The 24026-nt window shown below is 38.3% G+C and overlaps 1 protein-coding gene across 1 annotated transcript in view; it reads right to left on the bottom strand.

Moving 5' to 3' along the window:
* Positions 1–929: 929 nt before the first annotated feature.
* The window catches only part of LOC107565139 (FERM and PDZ domain-containing protein 3-like), a 158994-nt gene continuing 135897 nt past the window's right edge, over positions 930–24026 (bottom strand). The window contains exons 4-16 of the mRNA XM_016250351.1: positions 15633–15742; positions 14340–14494; positions 13910–14012; positions 13571–13742; positions 10311–10442; positions 8807–8926; positions 8574–8710; positions 8055–8181; positions 7468–7557; positions 7116–7295; positions 6877–7012; positions 5383–6222; positions 930–5027 (exon numbers count right to left, since the gene is read on the bottom strand). Of these exons, the coding sequence (XP_016105837.1) occupies positions 2242–5027; positions 5383–6222; positions 6877–7012; positions 7116–7295; positions 7468–7557; positions 8055–8181; positions 8574–8710; positions 8807–8926; positions 10311–10442; positions 13571–13742; positions 13910–14012; positions 14340–14494; positions 15633–15673 (5019 nt within the window). The 5' untranslated portion in view covers positions 15674–15742 and the 3' untranslated portion in view covers positions 930–2241. The remainder of the gene's footprint in view (positions 5028–5382; positions 6223–6876; positions 7013–7115; positions 7296–7467; positions 7558–8054; positions 8182–8573; positions 8711–8806; positions 8927–10310; positions 10443–13570; positions 13743–13909; positions 14013–14339; positions 14495–15632; positions 15743–24026) is intronic.

Here is a 24026-nt window from a genome sequence, read left to right as displayed (position 1 = left end):
TTTTGTGATTACAGTGTTAATAAATGAAGAACTTGCTATTTGTATTTAGCCTAATAATGCATTACCAACGTAGCATCTAGTTAATAATGCATGAATTAAATATAATAGATCGCAAGTGATTTAAAAATGCTTTGTTACTGTGTACTTTTAAGTGTAACTGGTAATTGTCTAAGTAAATATATGAACAATATATATATATATATTTTCAGAGCACTCATTATGAATTCGATCAGTTGATCTCATAGCCAAAACTAAGCTGAAAGTGTTACTTTTAATATTCTTTATTGCTTTAAAACATGACCTTACACACAAAAAGACCACAGTGAAGCAAAAACACTGACAAGAACTCAAAGAACTAAATATGAACACAACAAAAATGAAGCACAGTGACAAATCTCATTTTGGCAACGCAACTAGTCTTTGACAGAAACTATGTCTGAAAAAAAAGTATAAACATGAGGATATTGTTTGTATTTTATAAAAATAAACAAGTTCCATGCTATATTATACTCTAAAATATAGTTACTATTTGTCTCTGGTACATACTACTATAAATCATAAGGTACATGTGATTTCTCTTTAAAATAAAGTTTTGATTAATTTTTGCAATGTTCTTTTCAGAATGACTTTAAAGAACATGAGATATTTGTGAAGCTTACTCTATTTTTTTGTTGAGCATAGAATAATTATACTTTTATACTGCAATATTGTAAAACACTAGATTGTATCTGTACTCTTATTGATTTAGCTTCTAATGATATAAGTTAATCCAAACCCAGCATTAAACAGTCTGTTAGTTGCTGGCTTGACAGAGCCCACTTCATTCGGTTCTATTTTAAAGTAGGGATAACATGCAAGACACCAAAACAGTGAGATGTTAATTATTTAAATGTCATAGTAGTAGAGCCTTGTATGGATTATAAGACCATAATTTAACCATTTATATCCTAGATTGGAAGAGGAGACAGAAAAGTTTTCAGACATAAGACAGCAGTTGGTTTTATTAAAATACATATAAAACTATTCTGTGTGTGTGGATGGGGACGGGGTTATGTTCTCAAGAGTGCACAATGGATGACATCACATGAAAATCCAAAAAAATAAAGTTTTCTACATATAAGACATTTCAAAATATGGGATAGAAGAAAAACAAAGCAATATTCAAAAAAAAAAATATTGTGAAACATTGGTTATCTGTGTACTTATATAGGCTATACTTGGAAAGAAAATGGTTTTGTGTCATCTACACAAGCATTAGCTTAGTGATTGCACTAAATTATGCAGATATCATGAGCTCAGCCCACTCAAAAAATAATGCCACTGTTTGCCACTGCATGTATGAGGGATGGATCTGGATGAGTTTGTGGGGGTGAGAGCGAGAACGGATTTCTTTGTGCATTAGCAAACAGGAGCGCCTTTTTTCATCTTGGTCTCAGCTCAACCATTATATCCTTTCAATTAATATTCTGGCGAATTTAAGTCTGCTACATTGTCTGCCCTGGGCAGGTGCTTCCTTCCACTATCTAGTTAGTATGCTCTTGTGTTCATAAATATTCATTAAAAAAGTGTCAATTCAGATGCTTACAGAGATACAAATCCAGACATTGTGAATGTGATATTGTGAAAAGGGAGTATTTCATGTCACAACAAACAAAATTGAAAAACAAGCACATTACCAAATAACCAGTTCTCTCTCTACCTAATTTACAAAATCTGTTATTTAATTTTCTGTGATTTGCCACCCTCAGGGCATGTTTTAGATTATGTAGCTATAATGTCTCTACAGTAATTGCAAGAATGATAATATAGGTTTTCCATAATATGCTTTATAAACCATTGTTAGGACACAAAATAACCCCACCAGCCCTTCCCTAGACAGTCACTTTGTTATTTAAATATAGGAACAACTAAATATACAAAAACTAAGTCAATTTCACAGTACCCTTTCTCTAAGAACACGAGTGAACAGCCCTGTTAGATTCTATAATCTATAATGCACAGGATCAGATGTATTTTTTTCTCACTTCTGTGCACAATGTAAAAGATCCTTTGTGTGTACAATTTAGCACAACCTTCATAAACATATAACAGTAGATAGTTATGCGGTTATGGAATTTAGCAGTTGGTGAACAGAAAGGCGAATAAAAATGTAAACTGATGAAGGATCCGTAGAGATTCCTGCCAACGTGTTGAGCAGTTGTCTTTCCGGCCTGCCCCACAATCTCATGCGTGAATGAGTCATTACTTGCTGGGCAAGGTTTTGATAGGACGATTAAGAGAGCCCATGTTGGTGAATGTGTGGAGTTGAGGACTTGCACTCTTATTGGGAAGGCTACTAGAGTGTCCCATTGCCTCTTCAGCAGCACGAAGAAGAAGGGTGTAGTTGACAGCTACCTCCTCGACCTTGCGTAAAAGCTGCAGTTTTTGAGTTTCAGATCGTACCCCCCTGACCAGCCGAATGAATGTTTGAGTAAGGTTGCACAGCACCTGGAAGCTAGCTGTGACAGCACTTAGCATTCGAGAGGAACTTTTCTCAACACTTGCCACGCGTCTACATGATGCCCTGAACTCTTTAAAATGGACTGCAAGTTCTTGCTTGTATTCTGCCAGTTTTGCAGGAGGGATACGAGGTTCACCCTCGATTTGGGGACTGTTGGCACACTGCCTTAAAATTGAGAGAAGCTCATTGGCATCAAGTTGTGCGTTTAGGAATCCATCAGGGAGCAAGAATGTTTTGCCCTGCAAGGAATGTACCCTTGCCAGGCTAGTTTCCAGATTCCCACAGGCCCGCAGATCAATCCTCTGTGTTTGTGGCTCCTCTTCTTCCTCCTCCTCCTCCTCCTCCTCCTCCCCACTGCAGTCATCTGCATCGAGTACCTGAAGTGTTTTGCTGACTACTGGCATTGCCCTTGAGTCTAGGTGCATCCCGGGCAAAACCTGCAGGGGGATGGAATAAGACAGTTCATCTTTTTCACTGCTCTCATCAGCAGCTTCACATTTGCGATAACAAAAGCAGAAGGAGCAGCATTTTTCTCTGTCCTCAGTATCCTCACTTGGCAATCCCAGAACCTCAGCGGTACCCTCTCGACTTTCCTGAAGAAGCTCTTCTCCCTGAATAAAAAATATCCCCTTCTTCTTTGCATCCTCATCTTTAGTATGTACAGGCTCTACTGGAGTTGGAAGTCTAAGTCCAGTGGCCCTGACTCTTTCCATTTCTTTCTCAAGGCTCTTTGCTTTTGTTGATTTAACCTCAGCATACAAGGGGGTGCTGTCATTATTGTCAATCTCCCCTATGCTATATCTCCTTTGTAGCTTTTTGTACTGTGGCGCGCCCATGCATTCTGAACGGGTAGCGCACGTTGGCAAACATGACGTGGGTGTATCTCTGGGTTCCCTTGACTCTAGGCTTGTGGAGCGTATTCGAGTGGTTTTGATTTCCAAAGTCTGAGGTTTCTGTAATTCTCCTTGAGCATGTGGAGACTTTGGAATACCTGGGGGAGTTTTGGAGACTGTCCTCTCTCGCCCTCTCTGGTCCGCTGCAGAACCGACAGCTGTATCTGGGAGACGCATTCCGCGGCACATTCTCTTACAATCACAGCTGCGTCGCTGTTCTCGTGAAATCCCAGGAACTTTCTGTACGGGACTCGTGCGCAGCTGGCAGGCACATGGGGTAAATGAGGGAACAGGAGAGGATCCCTGTGGTATGAACTCTCCTTGGGATGTTTTAGGTTTTAGAAGCTCCTCCAGGAACTCTAGCTCATACTGCCTGACCTTCTGAAGTTGAGCACGACGCTCATCTGTCTCTCTGCGCAAACGTGCTGGGAAGGTGGCTGAAATTAAGTTCCTAAAACTCAGGAAGGGTGTACTACGCAGGGATTTGACTTTATTTGCCTGTTTCTTATACTCTGCTCCTGGGATAGTTGCACCCTTTTCCGCACAACTTAGGACAAGTGTTGGGTCTACCAGAACAGGCAAACTTTTAGCAGGTTTCTGTGGTTCCACAGGGGCTTTAGTCTGGGAGTTCTCTGCCTTTGCCTCTGGCATCTCCTTCCGTTCCACTTTAACAGGCATAGCTGGTGAGAACATGGTAGGGGGCAGGGTGCTAGGCTTAGTCAAGCTTGCATCAGGTGTCTTTGCTGCGTTCTCTTTGTTGTTAGCTAACTGAAGTCCTTTGGCACGGAGACGCTCATCATCTGTGGGAGATGATGAGTGAAACACCACCAGTTTTTGGGCCTGTGGATCTTTCAGACGCACCTGTGGGCCAGGTTCTGGTCGTACCGGACAGGTGCAGAACAAGTCAGCAGCTGGCAAAAGGCCCTTTGAACTTAAAGGCTTAATGGTCTCACTTGAGGCATTGTCGGCATCTTGGCACATATTTGTTGGACAAATCTTAGCAGATGCAGTTCTATCCACTGGTAAAAGAACAGATAAGGCTATACTGGTAGTTTCTATGGTGACTGTACCAGATTCTTTTTCCTGGACACCTTCTGAGGTAACGGAGCTCGTTTTTTCTTCATTAGCTTGAGGCAACTGATCCGTGTTGACTTTGGGAGCACTCTCTTGATCAGATGCTTTAAGCTTATCAGATGTCTGCGGTTCAGACTTTTCCAAGGACTCTTTGACAGGGCCTCTTTCTGTTTTTTCTGTATCCTTCTCACCTTTTGTTTCATGGCTCTTTCCCTGCTCCACAGAGTTGTCAGAGGGACTAACTCCTTGATTGGGGCATACTTTTAAGGGCACGGTCTTGCTTAAGATCACAGATTTTGGTGGACATCCGCCACGGATCTGGCTCATTGAAAAAGCCCCCCCACCAATTGCTTGTGTGGTACATCCAGGGATTGTCAAGGGAAAGTCTCGCCGACTGAAAAGTCGCTCTTTGTTGATGTGGTGGGCAAGTAGATAGGCCTGGTTCTGATGCTGCTTCATGGCAGACACCATCTCAGACACATCAGTTAGCTCTGAAGAATTTGTCTCATGTCCAGAGTCTAGGGACGATTCAGGGGTTATGGCAGCAAGCACAATCAACCCTGTAAGGGAACAGAAAAAAAACAACCATGCATGTAAGAAATCTCATAAGGTCACTTCAGGTAAGCAAAATTATAAGGAGAAAATACATGTTCTAATTAGGAATTAAAAGTCAAAAATTAAATTCTAAAAAAGTGTTAAGATCCTGTTTATTTTGTTGGTAAGGAGTAGGTAACACTGCACTGACACTTGTTTTGGGACCTTATAACTTAATATGTTAGCCTTCTGTAATTATAAGATGTACAAAAAAACAGTTTTTAATGACTATTTCTGATTTTACAGTTTGCTTGACTTTTAAAAGTCTCATTTACTCATGGACATGTAAAGAACCAGCACTTTTAATAGCACATAGTCCACCTGCTGTCTGTTGTGTCTGCTGGTGATGGTGTGGGTAATCCTCTGATGCAGCTAGTGCTTCCAGCGCCTGGAGGGTGGACACTAATGCATCGTCTAACTCCTGAGCGTGGTCTTGAACCGTCCTAGTGGTCACGTTATCAATCAGTGTTACAGGAACGTCCTCTCGACCCTCTGCCACAGCAGCAGAGGCTTTGATTCCTTTCCGACCCTTTTTAGGGTCATCTTCGTCAGAGCTGTTGTCACGAAACCCAGGGGGCGGTGCTGCTATGGCGGGAGGGGGAGGCTGCAGCTTTCCTCCTCCATCATCCATCTCATCTTCCTCATTCCCAGGTAGCGGTAAGGCAATGAGATCAACAGCCCCTCCTTCACGGGAAGCACATGCATTTGTACACTGCTGCAAAATGAGCCTTCCTGTCTCCCCAGTGTCTGAGATCAAACCTTGAGCTTGGAGTTTTGCCTTGCAGGAGTCACAGAAAAACCTCTGTGAAGGCTCCATTGTTTTCACTTTGTTTCTGAAGCTTGAGCTGTCATCGGAGGGACCGTCTTGTTCAGCCACTGACTCGGTGCTTTTTAGAGTGGGATCAGACTTTGTGCGTGAACGACTCTGTACCTGCGAGATAAGGTTCTCATTAATGTCAAGCTCTTGTTCAGCTTGTATCTGAAGCTCTTGCAGCTGTTGTTGCTCTTTTAAATGGATGTGACACAGGCCAAGGTGCTGAGATATGGGTGATGCTGATGTCTTCTGTGTTGTCTCTCTGGACGACCCCTCTCTGTCTTCTCGCCGACTCCCACTTGGCACAGTGGCTCCGGAGCGGAATTGGGCATGGGAGCTTCTGGAATCTAAATGACAGAACTGTCTGAGTGGTTGAACAAGTAGAAAACATGATAGATGGGAATGAGTCCAGATGACAAAGGTGAGTCTGCTGAACAGAGCTCTCAGAGATGGAAAAGAGCCTTGTGGGATGTAATGGCATGCTGTGATCTTTCTCTTTGGCAGACCACAGGAGATGCGAACATCCAATACATGGTTTAGTAACGCGAAGCAACATACACTTAACTTCCAGAAATATGATCAGCATTTCGGTTAAGCTTGCATAAACTGATTTAAAATGAGGATGGAGAGCTCAGGAAGATGGAGGGATCAAGCTGGAATTATGAATGATTGCCATGATAAGTCCTTATAATATATCATCAAAGATCCTTTTGAAAGCAACCTGATCAGTTCAAGTCATGACAGATTCAATTATTTATTTTTGTTTATAATTAAATTAATTTTGTTTTATATTTTAGATGTCGGCATCAAGATTTTCTCACCATTATTACATCTATTTTATTTTGAAATGTCCCAAATTGCATGTGCAATGCAACATATTTTAGTTCAGCTAGTCAGTGGAAGATGAAAAGCAAAGCAAATGCACTGTCAGAAAATTACATGCAATGACTTTGTTGTATTTTAATGAAATTGCAACAATAACAATAAGATTTCTAACATACCTGCCTTGATCATATAAGGCTGACCAGGTATCCTGCAGTAGATTGTCCTTTTAGGGTCCACAAATAGCTTGTAATAGCCAGATATCAAACAGGCAAAGTTTGATGCATCTGGCCACTCCATTAATAAGACCAAGGGCTACAATAATGAGTATGAAAACAAATATTAGTATAGTATTGCATTTTAGGATGTTGTATAATGCAATACTGTTTCAGATTTTGTTTCAGAGCTTTTTCCACACCTTTGCATCTAGAATAACAACCTCAACCCGGGCTACTCCATGATGCTCTCTGAAGAGCTGGACCTTGGCCACGCGGCTGAACTCTGCTAAGACCGTTGTTAGGTTGTTCTTTAGGTCAATCACATGACTGATACCATGTCTCGGCCCAACCAACAGCGTAGTGGCTGACTGCTTCTCGTCCTTTCAGAGGAAAAAGAAAATAATGAGAAATTCAGTATCAGAAGAACAAGCAATTTATTTCTTTTTTAGGTTTGAAAGGTAACGTGGTAATATTTAGAACATTTTTGTAAAACCATGAAATCAATGCAAAAGTGTCTTGATTGTTTAAGAAGTGATCTCAGATTTGTGTTACCAAGCCAACTGTGTGAAACAAGAAGCCTCCGAATGGTGGAAGGTCATTTAAGACGCGCATGTACTGTAGTTTTCCTTGAAGAGGAGAAACCTGCATAGAAACGCAGATAAAGAGAAAATAAGATTGGTGAGTTGTGCAAGTGCATATTCTGGCCAGCAGAGGGCAACGTTTGGCTGCTATTAGGTCTGCTATGTGTAACAATGATTGGTATGAAGAAATTAATTGCACACTGTTTTGCATATCTCTATTCCACCATTACACATATAAACTATGCTCTTAGGGCATAACATTAATACACAAATACAAAAACACGCATTAGACTGACGAGATAAAAGGTTTCTTTGTTGCATGTTTCTTGATTGACATTTAATGACAAAGACATCCATTTAAGATATACTGTTTAAAAAAATAAAGAACTGGTAATTTTCTGCCAGGACGTTATCCATTAATTCTACAGACATTTCAGTTAACTCCAAACACAACAGAATGCAGTGTAAAATTTAAAATACAGGTAAAACACGTAAAAAAGAAATAGTGCCCTATTTTTAATGATATTTGCCCCAAATAAGCTTAGTAACCACATATACCTTGTTGCCAGCTGGTGGAGGTTGCTGATATGTCTTCAACAGCTGTGAGAGAGTCTTGCAGACGTTTTTCTCCTTGATGGTTGGCAACAGAGTCAAAGGAAGGAAAGGTTCCAAACCCCATTCTTTCCTAAAGATAATGATGCGGGTTTAGTCTTCAAAGCATGCAACCAGCTACAAGACCTTACAGTAAAAGTACTCTTTGAGGGTTTCACGAGTGTCATCTGCCACCGGTGGAAAACTAGATGCTGCTTATGGTGCTCATCCAAAATCTAATGCATGCTTATTTGGTTACTCAATGTTGTTCAAAATGTTGCTAAAAAACACAAGGACAACACTTGGCAGCTTTGCATTTTTGACACACACATTAACTTCCATTCCAAATAAGTGCACTGAACTTTCAAACATCTGTCTTGGTGTGAACAGGAACCTTAATTCATAGCATAATATTTAAATTAAGGTCTATTATAAATAAATGAAATGTCCTCTTTTCAGGCAATCATGACTGCTTTAAAGACTTACTCAACGTGCTTCAGAGAAATCTTCTGATTGGGTCTCGCAATCGACACAGTGATGTAGATGTGAAGGGCTGCCAGCCTAAGAGTGACGTCAGACTTCCAGTCCATCCCAAACCGCTCTTTAATGACGTCATTGCGGCTCTGGGAGGATTTAGAACAAATAACATATCAAGAGGCTATATATTAATATCAGACTAATCATGTTTCTTATTATGTGAATATTCATGACTAATCCACCTGTATGTAGAGGTACTCAAATGCAGCGGGGTCTCTCCTCAATAAGTCGGCAGGGTCTTTTGGGAAGAAGCAAATTCGGAAAAGACACTTCATTCCCTGGAAGTAGGTCCTGTGAACTACCTGAAAATACAGAATAAAATACACTTTTGAAATAAAACCGTAACAAATACTCCAGCACTAAATTGTCACATTGCATTCCTTGTGATAGAAAGGTGATGTGCTACTAGCAGCCATAACAAATTAATTGCATTATCCTGTAACTCAGGTTCTTATTAAAGGTTCTATTACTGTATATTCATATACAATGGCGTCTATGCGTCTTGAGAGCACGCCGAGTAGAAAATCTATGAATCAAAATCTAGTTTAAACCACAGAACATTTTAGGAGATTAAATAATTCAATATAATTGAAAATGTAATTTCTGCCACTAATCAAATAAATGGTCTGAATTATTGACTGGGCTTTTGAACTGCTTTGTCCAGATGGTCAGATGTTCTATTGGAGCTCAAGAAGTTTTTGGAATATTTTTAAATCATGCTGGATAACATTAGACATAAGTACTATTAAATCAAATTCAAATGCTAATACTACTACAATAAAATGCTTATGTACAATGGTGGCCAAAATTGTTAGAACACTTGGCATATTTAAGAGGTTTCAATTGTTTTTTGTTGAATTGGCCATTACAATACCCATAAAACAAAAAATTGCCGGAACTACCTGCAATGGAAGGAATCTGCTGGAACACTAAAAATGATTGACTGGCCCCCTCAAAGTCCGGACCTCAACCCCATCGAGCAAATTAGGGGCGAGTTGGAAAATAAACTGGACAGATCTATTGTACATTCAAAGGAAAGCCTTTGGCTTGAGTTGCAGAAGGCATGGGATAACATTAGTGTTGAAGTTCTCAGGATATATATTGACACTGTGCCAGAGAGATGTGCTGCTGTAATTTCTGCAAAAGTTGGACATACCAAATATTAAAGTTAAAAACAGTACGACTCACTTCATCTGATATTTGTTGTGCTCAAAGCAACCATCTGCATGTTTCATGAACATTATGAAATTCAATCATGTTTTGGAGGCAAAAAAGGTAATTATTTTCAGATCTGTCGGGGGTCACAATTTTGGCCACCACCGTACTTCTGCAGTATATATTTGTCCAATGACAGACGCCCTACAAACCACTAAGGTTTTTTTTTTTTTGCATGTTTCATGAACATTATGAAATTCAATCATGTTTTGGAGGCAAAAAAGGTAATTATTTTCAGATCTGTTGGGGGTCACAATTTTGGCCACCACCGTACTTCTGCAGTATATATTTGTCCAATGACAGACGCCCTACAAACCACTAAGGTTTTTTTTTTTTAAATTGTTTGTTGCAACACGCCATAGAAAACTGGTGTAAAGTACCTTGTTCTCCACATTTAAGGCTGCTTTTAAAGCTCTTGAACAGAGTGAAGGTAATGCATCAGTCGGTGGTTTTTGGGTGGCATTTACTCACATGAGACAGTGGCTGGTTTTCCTGGAGCAGATGCAGCCTCTGATTCTGGGCCAGTCCACCGGACTCCAGCACTAAAGCAAAATGCTCGATGTAGCGCAGAGAGAGGCGATCCTGCAGCGACGATATCACATCCTGGGGCGAATGGGAAAAGGAGAACAAGGTCTAGTATTCTGTAACAACTCTTCTGATGGTTGGTGTTTTTAGCTCCTAAAGCATGAATTCTGCTGTATTACTATATCTCAGATATTACAGTGCAAAGTAAATGTAGTGGAAAGCAACAGCATCAGCAGTGTGTGAACTACAGGAGGACAGGCTTGACATTTCCATCAGTGATGGAGCACTGAAATCAACACTCAGTCACTGGACCCTGCTCTGGAGACAAATTAGGCTTTTTACTGACTTGTGGCTTTGCTTCGGGAAATGGACGCCAAATATTTAATGAGGTTTCCATGTGACCAAAGCAAATACTGTACTTAAACACTGTGCTAAAGCACCAATGTGAGCTGGCTGCTGTGATGCATTATATTCTTAGTGTTTGATGACAGTAACTCCAGCTATGGGAGATAGACGGATTACTGCAACGTGTTCTGTCACCAGGATTGGGATAATCTGTTTAGTGATACTGACCAAAGGCTGAAGATATCAGCTCAGGAGGGATTGTGAGAAATGTCAACAATGCTGCGAAATGTAGGAGAGGAAAAAAGCTCACTAGGTTTTTTAATGGTCTGAAACCATCAAACCTCAACTCATCTACACGTTCAAAAATTACAACGCCTTTGAAAGCTGAATAAAAACTATTGCATTTCTTTCAGTTGATCATAGCTCTTGGAATTCACGCTTTGTTCTGACATAACGTAAGATCAGCTGTACAAAAGAAAGTGATTGCCCTTTTAATCACTTTTGCTCTCAGAAAGAAAAATATAATGTTGGCTAATGACTTTTCCAAGTAACTATTCAGGACACATGAATAGCACTACAATAACATGTCAGCTATACTATCAACTAATACTGGAACAAGATTACCTAATCAGTAAGTACTGGTGAATTCAGGGCAATTATTAGGTAATCAATAATTATTGAATGAGAGTAGCATCATTAAGAACTACTAACTATGAGCAATTATAAAGAACTGCCAGTTAATTAATTACAACATTAACGTGTCTGAGACATGGACAATTGTCCTTTTCCCCCACTTCGGAACATGGTCATTAAATGCATCACTACTTAGTTGTGTTACCTAGATCTACTAGTGCTCTGGACCATTATTTTTTTTTATATTAATTTTAATATAATTGCCCAGATCACTATTAGTTGTTGCACAGTGACTACTGTAGGTAATACTTGAGTAATGAGAACGTAGTAAGAATAACCTCTTGTTCAAAAATGTGTAGCGTATTGTCTACAAATAGTTCTGAAAGAATCTTTTACAAAACAAATTTTGTAATATTCTTAGAATTCTTTAGATGACCACATCTTTTCAATAGAAAGTGATGCATGTGCACCAACAGCACCAAATCTCCTCACCTTGACTGCTTTACAGGGGTCCCATAAGGTTCTATTCTAGGTACTGTCAATATGGGGTGATGTGTGTACATTAATGAGGAAAAAAATTACCAAATGATTTTAGCAAATGGCTGCAAAATAACAAAGAGTGAAAATTTTAAGGGGGTCTGAATACTTTCCGTACCCACTGTATGCACGTGTGTGTTTGCTGTATACATGAATTATCCTGAATTACTGATCTTGCCTTTCATTTACATCTTGAAGAGAATTTCATTGCATTTTATCTAGACTACCTCAAGACTGGACTACTGCAACGCTCTGTTAGCCGATGATACAGAACACAAAAAGGTCCATATCACACTTGTCCTTTCTGTGGTGGAACAACTATTCAGACCTTTCAGACATGAATAAATTTAAATATAAATATTTCTGAACAACAAATGACAATGACTTTGGATGCTATCCTGACACCTGCTACGAAGGATGTAGTAAAGGGTTAAAGCAAAGTTTTGATATTGGATTTAAGAAATATCCTATTTAGATGGACAATTGTCATCCATGATTATGTTATTTTGTAGTAGAAAGGTACTGACATAAGGTGAATGATATTTGCCAGTTTCTATTTCACTGATGTAACTATAATTTTCTTTAATATTTGTCAAATATTTGTTTTCTTACAACTTCGAAAAAGTGGGTAAAAATGACTTAGTGCACCTTGAAGTGGGCGAGAGACCTTGAAGGCACTTTTGCCCCAGCGACTTATGACTGGTTTTGTGCTCCAGGGTCACATATTTGCTGCGCTTGCATCATAGGAGAAAAAATGTTAGCAATTTGAATCCATCACAAACAATAACAGGTAAAAACCCTTTAAAACCATTAATCTGGTCTTAAATATTCTCTGCAAACAATGCTTAATATCTAATGCAGTTTTGCTTCTCAAGTAAAAGTATCTTTTTTATGGACATTTATATATTTTTATTGGAAAACAAGACAAATATATGGATTAAAATAATTATTTTTAGCAGTGTAGATTTGAAATCGGTGAATACATTATGCTAGTTCAGTTAGACTGCCGAAGCCCTGTTCACATGACTTACATTCCGCCTTCAAGGCAACAAAAACATTTTGTGTTGCTTTGACCCCGACAAGTATTAGAATAGCACCCAAAAGGGCAATTTTATCATTGATTAATTTGCGTTTTTTTATATCAATATGGTACATGTAATGGTAAGTTTATAACAAGTTAGATAAAAAAAAAGTAATCTGAAAGTAACATAAAAAGTAATAAGAATACATTACCTAAAATGAGTAACATAGAGTATGTTACTAACTACAAATTTCATCATCATTTTACTGTAATCAGTAACGGACTACAATTTGTAAGTAATCTACCCAGCACTGTTCTCTGAATATCATGATATGACTTAGAATGGAAGTACAGCTGGAGTTGTATATAAAGAGGATCAGTCTTTCTTCTGACAACAGCTGGGCGATTGATTGTACTCTGCAAGCTCAGTAGCAACCGAGGTCAAAGTTGAAATAGTTTAAACTTTTGAGCGCTGTTACAGCTTAACCTGCTTGCAATGTAATGTAGGGTTAATGCTCCATTGAGCTCTGCGGAACATTGACACAAATCATTCCCATGACATTTTCCCTACTGAGCTTTAGTCTCAATATACTAATTATGTAATTATGTATGTATAGTAGTAATGTAAGATTAGCAGAAAGCAAAAGTGTTTTTGTACACAAAGCTGAACCTGAATGTCAAATTCCAGTAAAAATGTACAGAATTGATTGAAATTGGCATAGTAGTTTGACTGCATCACTGAAAGGGACTGATTTAATGCCATTCGGATCGGAGAAGACATAATGTCCTTAACTACCTGTTGTGGTTGCAGCACAGTGAGAACAATCGAGTCCTTGCACCGCCTGCAGAAGAAAAAGACATTTTGGCAAGTGAGCTGCAGAATGTGAAAAGAGTGTCTTATCTGAAATGAATTCTCTTATCTGATGGAGACACATGGAATAGAAATACATAAAGCACAGTCATGCGTCCAGACAAGGCCCTTCCCTCTGGTGACAGTAAAGGGTGTTACCTTACAAGGTCTATGACTTTCTCCCGGGGCACGTCGCTCACGAGTTCCTGGTTGATGGCTAGGATCTGATCTCCGGGGTAAAGCTTGCCGTTTGAGGGTCCGTCTGTAAAGGAGGAGTCTGTAAACTCATCTTGCTCTTTATAGACTTGATTAGTTAAAGCCCCTGACATTGTTGTCTTCTTATATATGCTGATATAGATCACTAAGTCACACTTGTTTCCTAAGGCAGTTATAATAACCAATCCTACAGTGGATTTTCACACTTATCTTATCAAGGCATCGGATAGCAACTTAATCGTACACCTCGAGTATCTGAATTCCCATTTGATTAGACTCATCTCAAATCTGAAGAACTCAAAAGCCTGGCACACCAGAGCCAGGGGACAACAGACCCCTGTCCCATAGCTCCAGACAGAGACACATGTCTTACCCGCAGAGACAGAGCGTACAACGACAGGCCGTTCGCTGCCGGCAATGAACCCGAAGCCGTGGCTTGGATGGCGTTGGATGCAGACCTGTCGAGCTGAGCCAGGAGTCAGGCTACCACTGTCCATACCATCCTGACTGTCCTCTAACATCACAGAGCTACCAAATAAGACAACACAGTTCTTGAGTGTCCGTAAAATTAAACCCCATTTCTAGGGCGACACAATTCATAAATACATATTTCAAGTAAACATGATTTTTATTGTCCATGATTTGCATAACAATCGCAGTATTAGGTTTCCAATAGGGTTGTGCCGATAGACGGTAGTATTGTGTATCGATACCTGTGGCTGATGCCTTTGATGATATTAAGACAATTATTATTATTATTATTATTATTATCAGGCTAGTATTATTATCTAATTAATATTAGGGCTTATTTGTTATCATCATACTTGTCATCATATTTCTTTTTACAAGTTTTTATAGTGTTGTGCGTTAACCAGTCACACACAAGTCTGTTGAGTTTATGAATGCAGAGGCGTTCAGATGAGTTTTGTTGTTCAGTGTACGTGCTCGCTGACTGAATTCCGCTCTCTTGTGAATTCTCTCACCATAAACGTGCAGACGTGCATGCAATGTAAGAGATTTATTCATCATACAGTGTAGACAGCTTCGCTGATTATAACAGAAGTGCATAAACTCGCGCTAGACTGAAGACAGTGATGATGTTCTTTGGTAATGTAAATGTTCTTTGCTCGTTTTCTGTAGCTGCTGTTTGACTAACTGAGGAAATGTAAGCATTATAATTAGTAACTTAATTCGTTTTTATTCAATTGTTATCATGTTAAATACAAATTCAATATATTTTATGACATCCATACTTAACCAAAAAGATATAATGTGTAGTTAATAATTAGGCTGCTTTTAGTCTTACCCTCGAGTTCACTCTATGTTCACGGCTATGAAACTAAGTAAATAATTAAATAAATTAGCATGATAATATTGTGTATCAGCGATCTTGACGATTAGACGATATGACTATGGACCATATCGCCCAACACTAGTTTCCAGCATCTAATATGGACTAGCAATTACATTCACGCAGACATTTTTCTCTGTGTCTCATATAACAGCTGGCCATTAATAAAAAACATCAATGCATTGTGCCATTTTTTTGATTCAGTGTTGTATAGATGAAGTGATTTACTTTGTACATGTGGAAAGATAAGGTAATGCCTCTTTTATGTTTCCCACTGTTCTCATTTTGACGTATGAGGATTATTAATGACTGCACCTGTCATATTCCTCTGTGTGCCCATCCTGGACCCGGGCCATCCCCTGAAAGGACAGAACCGGACCTCGTGAACCGCTTCAGAAGGCTGGCTCTGTTTCCTACACATTCACCTGGGTGGACAAAGATGAGAGAAGAGGAGAATTTATAAGAGGTCAAATCATGCATATTTAAATCGCCTTTTTTTAAACACTTTTTTATGATTTACATTTTTTATTTTCCTTCAGTAGGCAAAATAGTACACTTAATTTTAAATTGGAGTGTACTGTTTTGTAAAATGGAGGTCAAACCCCTACCACTAGATGACCAATACTTCATACGTCAGTCACAATTAGGCTTAGATTGCTAGAACAAATCGAATAAAAAAATAAGATAAAATACAGTCCGTTTGTATTTTTTTTTTTAAAATTCATTCTTATATTGCATCTCACCACCAGGTTATCCTCAATACACGTAAAATATTAGTCTCACCTTTTCCTATAAAAGTCCATGTTAGTTAGTTAGCTGTAAGACTTTTTTTTTTCATATTCTGCCACTTTCCCTATTTCTATTATCCTTTCTCGATGGCACCCCCACTGACCGCCAGTCTATCATAATAATAATTTATCTTCCTGCATATTTGGATCCATTCGCTAAGTGAAAAATATGGTTCCCCTAGGACATAAATACTTGGGCAAAATGAAAAGCAGCATACTGATACTTATTCAATATAATCATGAACCATAGACCAAAATTCAGATTTTCTTTCTCACATTGCCAACATTCAGCTGCTGGTAGTCCAATAAAAGTGATTTAATATTTAAAAATTGAATAAGTTGTACTCCAAGATTTCTTGACATTTCCCTACAATTTTGACAAATTCTGGTCCAGTCTTCATCACTAGGTTTCTGATGTCAGAATGAGTGCTTGTTAGACTGGGAAGAATATTTTGAGCTTAAGTAAGAGTATGCTCCCTGTCATACGTGAACTCCATACTGCATCTGTAGCTGATGCTATGGGAACAACCTCCAGGAATGAACATTTTCTGAATCTTGACTAAAAGCATGGCAATCCACTGGATGATGGTTCTAATGCTGTCCTCTGAGACACCAGTGCCTCAAAAGGATGCTTTCAATTTTCAGATTTCTTCAAGAAGCAGTTTATCAAGCCTGCTATCATGTTTCAGTGACCATCATGAAGTAGACATTGTATTTCCTCAGGGGGAATTTCCTCAGCAAACACTTGTATTTCCTCAGCAAATCCTCAGCAAACACTTCCTGAACTACATCATTCAGGAAGTGTTTGCAGCCATCTTCTCATTTTTATGAGTGAGGACTCGCATGAGAGGTGTGTTAAGTGTTTGGGTGTGCAGCATGATGGCACCTCCAACTGCATGCACTCTGATAATTTCAGGATGAAAGCCCTCGGCTTGCTTCTTTTCAGTGGAAGGAGGTAAATTGCTATGGTTCTGCAGTAGCCAAAGCGACACATGAAGTAGGGTCCTGGGGATCCAATGTTGAGCTGGAGGCTAAGAAAAGGGAGCAGACAGACTTTTCCCTTTCTCTCCCTCTCTCTTTCACTGGACCGCATGCACTTCATTTCTCAGGGTGAATTCACACGGGAGAGTTTATGCCAGAGTCCAGAGCGCATCATACTCTTGAGGAGCGGACAGGAGACACAGCCTCATACTGAACGGCTGAATGTTGTTTCTCATAATGTTGAGAAGCTGGACTGGCCCATAGTACAGTGGGGAAAAAAGTACCCCCACTGTATAGCTCAGAGTGTAGACTTTGCAGGCCATCGCCGTACTTTCAATAACTCCGTTAGGAGATCTCAAGGTCCTGGAAGCAGCCATCTCAGCATGTGTCACTAATCATGCTACTTTTGACTTCACCACCATTGCGGGTCTAATGGAGTAGGGTTATTCAGAGATGCCAGTGGCCAATGAGATTGGTGCAATAGTGAATATGGAACCAGAACATAAGTTGATAAGTTCCATACTGCAAAACAACAACTCCTTCCCCCCAGAAATGTTGAGGTCTTCTGCCTCACCGATGGCACATATTCACCCCGAAGGGACGGTGATTAAGTCCTCCTTATCTGCTGCACAGGAAGGCCATCCCTGACCAGATGTTAAACCGCTGCAGAACCTGATTTTACCAAGTGCGACATGTTCCTGATCAACATCTTTGTTGACCCTGGAACAACATTGTGATTAACCAATCAGATTTGAAGAACCAGTTTATAGTTTTTGTGAAGTTTAGACTTACAATCAGTGTTTGGTGCTTGTACATCGGTGTCATTAATCTATAATTTCCTCTGATTTTAGGGATTACTCATGGTTAAGGTTAGGTTTAGTTGTAGGGATATATTCCATATGTCTATGATATGTAATTTCCAGAGTTTACATCAATTCATACTGCAAATTTAATTGACTTCTTTAATAACTAATTTAATAATAAATAATAACATATTGTACATCACTAGTTTCTTTTTCTTAAAGCCATGCCATATATAAAAGACTTGAATGGTAAACAGAGCCCTTGTGGAATATTCTAAGAAGCATTATGCCAAAAGCACTTAAAACTCTTAGAACCAGTGTGAATCACACATGGTCATGTTGATGGAGGGTGAAATAATAGATTTCAACCAAGACTCTTTTTTACTCTGTGCAGTGGATTTGCTAGGTGACCGTGATTTCACCAAGTACAACATGTTCCTGGATCAACATCCTTGTTGATCCTGGAACAACATTCCTATCAACCAATCAGAATTGAGGGATAACTTTTCAGGAAATATCTGTTTTAGGCTTACAATCAGGGTTAGGTGCTTCTACACCCTTGTTCAGCTATCATGTCAAACTGTTTTTAGGAATAAATTATGCGTAGGGTTAGGTCTAGGGCTGGGAATTGGGTTAAGTCTATATTTTTGGATAGTTATGTTGATCCAGGATCAACAAAAGATATTGATCCAGGAACATGTCTTACTTAGCAAAATCACGGCGACCGGATTTGCCAAGTGTAAGAAAGAAAGAGACAAAGTGAGAAAGAAAAGACAAATGGAGAGGTCTTATTAGGCATGGTAATATTGTAGAGCAGAGGCCGACGTGGCTGTGAACGTGTCACAACAAAGTGACAATCTTCAGTCATCAAGTTCCTCCCGGCAGTTTCTGAAGGTCATGGCTACAGCAGCTTGTTTATTCACCCCAGACTCGTTCTAGCACTTTCTTCCTGCTGTATGCTTAAAACACTTTAGGCAGCTGTGGAAATCTGTATTTGAGGCAGCGGTAACCTTAACAACACCCAGCACGATGACTCATACGCTGGAGGGGAGCTGCACTCGGGACGGCAATGTGTCACGAGGGTTTATTTTCCATCAGGTGAATGCCATGATACATGCGAATGCCTGTGCAAACCTCTGGCCAGTATGATGATGGAGAAGCACACTGCAGCATCCTCAGGCCAGCATCACCACCACAGTCCCAGCAATGATTCAAGAGTTCAGTTTAATACTTAACCACTAACACTCAAGTATGAACAATAGTAATAATGATGCTTGCTTTAGTACTAATATTTAAAGTATTTCATGCTTGGTGTGCTTATCAGTTTGCATAAAAATCGTATTTGGTCTAGAAACTTGGCAAAGGAAGATGTTATTGCTTAAAGGTTACTCTTTCATAATGAGTTTCTTCATGTTTAACTGAACGTATGTATTCATTTTGCTCCTGGTGTTTCTCATAAAATTCCTAAAAATCTGTTTAGTTTTTCACCATTTCTAGCACCTTTTTTGTCTTCCTGTATTTTTAACAGCACAAATACTAATGCAGACTTTTGATTGGATATTTTGGTATAAGTTTAGTCATTGTTCAGATCTCTGATTTACATAACATGGGTTGCCAAATGTATTACAATTACTAGAGAGTACAGACGCTTGCTTACTGACAGATTTCAGTCGACTGATACAGTTTTCCGGTAAATAACTGTAATTTAGAGAACATCAGTTCTAATTTGGGTGTACAATACTGTAATGACATTAGTGAGACGACCCGTAAGAGCTGCTGTCATTATCAGTTAGATTTAAATCAAATAAATCCCTATCAGAGGAGGATACACAAAACAAAAGACCTAGAAGAGAGGACACATGCATACAAAACAATGCTTCAGCATTAGGCCAACCTTTTCAGCAATGGAGACAGAGTAATACTGTCAAGAAATGCATCCCAAGGGCATGACTAGCTGAAGTGTTGCCATGGATACAGCAGACGTGAGCTGATGAAAAGTGAGGTGTATGACCGCAACAGATGATGCCTGCACTCAACCTGCCTTCACACAGACCACACGCGTCGTCTTCACCGCTCTCGTAGTCTTCTTCCTAGAGTCTAGACGCCACTGCTGGGCTGAGAAGTTTTTAGCATTCAGACGGCCAAAAAACTATGACGGATTCTGTCATTTGAAAGCAGTACATGTCTGCATCTGACTTAAAACATTTTTTTTTTTGCCATTACAATTGTCAGCAAGGACAGAAACCTTATCTCTTACTCGTACTAATGCGTAGACAAGTGCATCATAATTGTGTTTCTATTTTTTAAATGTCTTGGTTTGTTCTAATTTTCTTTGAATTAACATGCACTGATCAATCCTGCACAATAAAATCAGTGACGTGAAAGTAAATAGCAGCAATTTTGATTTCATTTTGACCAGTTAGTGTTCAAGTCGCATTTATCTGCACTATTGTTTGAATATTGGTCAGTGTGGTTTTTCTAATTCTTACAGAATTTCGTGATAGGGTTATTCCTAAACATCCCAATATTTGTTTGTTGAACGATGCTTGTGATCTTAATTTGAACGCTTACCTGCGTAGAATATTTCACACTGCACTAACTGCAGCCAAGAAGGTAATATTTTAAATTTGGCATGAACCCACATTCCCGGCTGACAAAATGTGGCTGATAGAATTAAGAAATATCGCGCTGTTAGAATGTTCAACAGCAAGGACTAACAGAGCTAAACCAAGAACAATTAAGGCATGGTCAGAATTTATTGAGAATCTTTCTAACACAATAACTCGATATTGGTCAGTGTGCACATTTTTGGCCATTGCATCCCATCTTTTCATTTTTCAGTAAGAAAAAGTGATATTGACTTTATGTAATGTGATCTGGTATGACAATATGCAAATTAAAGCAGCTTTAGTGATTCTTACAGCGTTCAGTCCCATGCATTTTGAATGTAACAAGCTTAGCGCAAAACATGTATTCTACAGAATGTCATGAGTTATTAATGAATTCTTGAATAATGTAGCACATTAGGGTTAAGAGTCCTGTGTGTACGCTTTCGTTTACTGGCCATTTGCAGTCACTTCTCTTTAATCTGCTATATAATTTACCCCTGCTGATGCCGTTTTAACCCAATTGAGAGCTGTCTGCTCACTGGTACTGCGGATGAGGCCATGCTTACCACAAAAGGTCATGATTCAGCTGTCTAAAAGCAACATTTTGAAGCCCATCTGGTGCTTGGAAACAAATAGTCCCACTTCAAGTTGTATAACTGAATTATTTCCACTATCTACTATTTATCCTTTCCGAATACATTTTCAATGGGAGCTCAAGAAGAGCTCTACTGGCATGTGTCCATTTCTCTTTCAGTTTGTGAATTTCAAAATATGATTGCAAAGGCCGACAAAATGGCTTCAAAAGAAAGTGAAGCAGTACCTCAGGTCAATATTTGCAGTTCATGGAGTCACGCCCAGATGCGCCTGTGTAAGAGATCCATAAATTCTGCAATGCATTGTAAGCATGTGCCCTCATCATAAGCATCAGTGCCTACAAAACCACAATAAGCATGTTGGCTTCATTTTTGTAGTTTTAGAGATCCATTTTTAGTTTGAAGCTTCAGTGTGTAACCTAACCATAATATTATGTTTCAATGCATAGCTTATCATGCATTGTTTGTGTTATGGACATTAATGATACTTCGAATCATGTACGGTATCCTTTTGCTTTAAGACATTTTCTGCGTGTTGCTATTGTATGCCATATTTTTCATGTACACCATCAAAATAAGCTAAGAACTTGGTTTATTGATTGACCTTATTGTTTAAGTTATGAACTGTCTTTAACTGAAAAATGAGTGTTTACTATTGTCATTTTGCATTATTGACACTATTTTCCTAATTAATGCTGTTCAGTTGCTTTGTCACAATCTGTATTGTTAAAAGCGCTATATAAATAAAGGTGACTTGACTTGACTTAATGCATTAGGAAATCAAGACAGTGACAAAACAGTGACAGATAGACGTGACATCCATAAAATGAATTAGAGTAGCGACAGTACTTTTTGCTTTTGTTCTGAAATAGAAAACACACACCTGTGCATCAATATTTATAAATTACCTGCATGCAATTACATGTGCAATTCACATCTGTAATTACATCTATAATTACACTGTTGACCCTGGCCTTTAATCAATCCATGTTTTGCAGTACAACATGTAAACACAGCAGTGAATGTATTCCTATAGCTCAAACAGCTGAGCATAATGCTAGCAATGCCAAGCTCATGGGTTCAATTCCCAGGGAAAGCATGAACTAATCAAATGTTAGCCTTGAATGCAATAGCTTTGGATAAAAGTGTCTGGCAATATGGCAAGCCGTTTTGACTTTTATTCATTCTCAGGATATGAATTCTTGATATCAACAATTCAATTTTTACTAGTTAAAATGTTAATTCTTGATATCAACAATTACTTTTCAACTAGTAAAAACTATAATTCTTGATATCTGTAATTGTATTTTCACTAGTTAAATGTCACCATAGGCTGCCATTCAAAATCAATTGTTGATATCAAGAACTGATTTCTTACTAGTTGAAATTCCAATTTCACATATCAGAAATACAATTCTTACTAGTAAAAACCTTTATTCTTTATATCAGTAATGTCGTGGTTGCTAGTACAGAAGTCTATTCTTGATATCAACAATTTAATTGTCACTAGTGACAATTAAATTGTTGATATCAAGAATAGACTTCTGTACTAGCAACCACGACATTACTGATATAAAGAATAAAGGTTTTTACTAGTAAGAATTGTATTTCTGATATGTGAAATTGGAATTTCAACTAGTAAGAAATCAGTTCTTGATATCAACAATTGATTTTGAATGGCAGCCTATGGTGACATTTAACTAGTGAAAATACAATTACAGATATCAAGAATTATAGTTTTTACTAGTTGAAAAGTAATTGTTGATATCAAGAATTAACATTGTTACTAGTGAATATGTAGTTGCTGATATCAAAAATAGCAATTGTTACTAGTAGAAATCTAATTCTTGATATCAAGAATTAGATTTCTACTAGTAACAATTGCTATTTTTGATATCAGCAACTACATATTCACTAGTAACAATGTTAATTCTTGATATCAACAATTACTTTTCAACTAGTAAAAACTATAATTCTTGATATCTGTAATTGTATTTTCACTAGTTAAATGTCACCATAGGCTGCCATTCAAAATCAATTGTTGATATCAAGAACTGATTTCTTACTAGTTGAAATTCCAATTTCACATATCAGAAATACAATTCTTACTAGTAAAAACCTTTATTCTTTATATCAGTAATGTCGTGGTTGCTAGTACAGAAGTCTATTCTTGATATCAACAATTTAATTGTCACTAGTGACAATTAAATTGTTGATATCAAGAATAGACTTCTGTACTAGCAACCACGACATTACTGATATAAAGAATAAAGGTTTTTACTAGTAAGAATTGTATTTCTGATATGTGAAATTGGAATTTCAACTAGTAAGAAATCAGTTCTTGATATCAACAATTGATTTTGAATGGCAGCCTATGGTGACATTTAACTAGTGAAAATACAATTACAGATATCAAGAATTATAGTTTTTACTAGTTGAAAAGTAATTGTTGATATCAAGAATTAACATTGTTACTAGTGAATATGTAGTTGCTGATATCAAAAATAGCAATTGTTACTAGTAGAAATCTAATTCCTGATATCAAGAATTAACATTTTAACTAGTAAAAATTGAATTGTTGATATCAAGAATTCATATCCTGAGAATGAATAAAAGTCAAAAGGGCTTGCCATACTGGCAATGAATGAAAGTAAATGGAAGTTAAAGACACCTAATAAAGAGAGACCAAAGTGACTTATACATTTCTGTAAAAAAAAAAAAAAAATATATATATATATATTTTGCTTTCCTTCACTTTTACTTCTGATCTAGCTTCTGTGCTCTAGCTTACTCTTGATGCTTGTTTCTGGCACACTTGGTCTTGGCTAGTGTGAAAGATTACCTGTGATCTTCCTCATTCATGTAAAAGCTCCTGCTAAATGACTAAATGCATTTTTCATACCGGAGATGTAGATAGAAACCTGGAGTGATGCAC

Source organism: Sinocyclocheilus grahami, unplaced genomic scaffold (genome assembly GCF_001515645.1).
Source record: "Sinocyclocheilus grahami isolate Dianchi unplaced genomic scaffold, SAMN03320097.WGS_v1.1 scaffold983.1, whole genome shotgun sequence".
Classification (NCBI taxonomy): Eukaryota; Metazoa; Chordata; class Actinopteri; order Cypriniformes; family Cyprinidae; genus Sinocyclocheilus; species Sinocyclocheilus grahami.
This window is presented reverse-complemented; position numbering and strand designations above follow the sequence as displayed.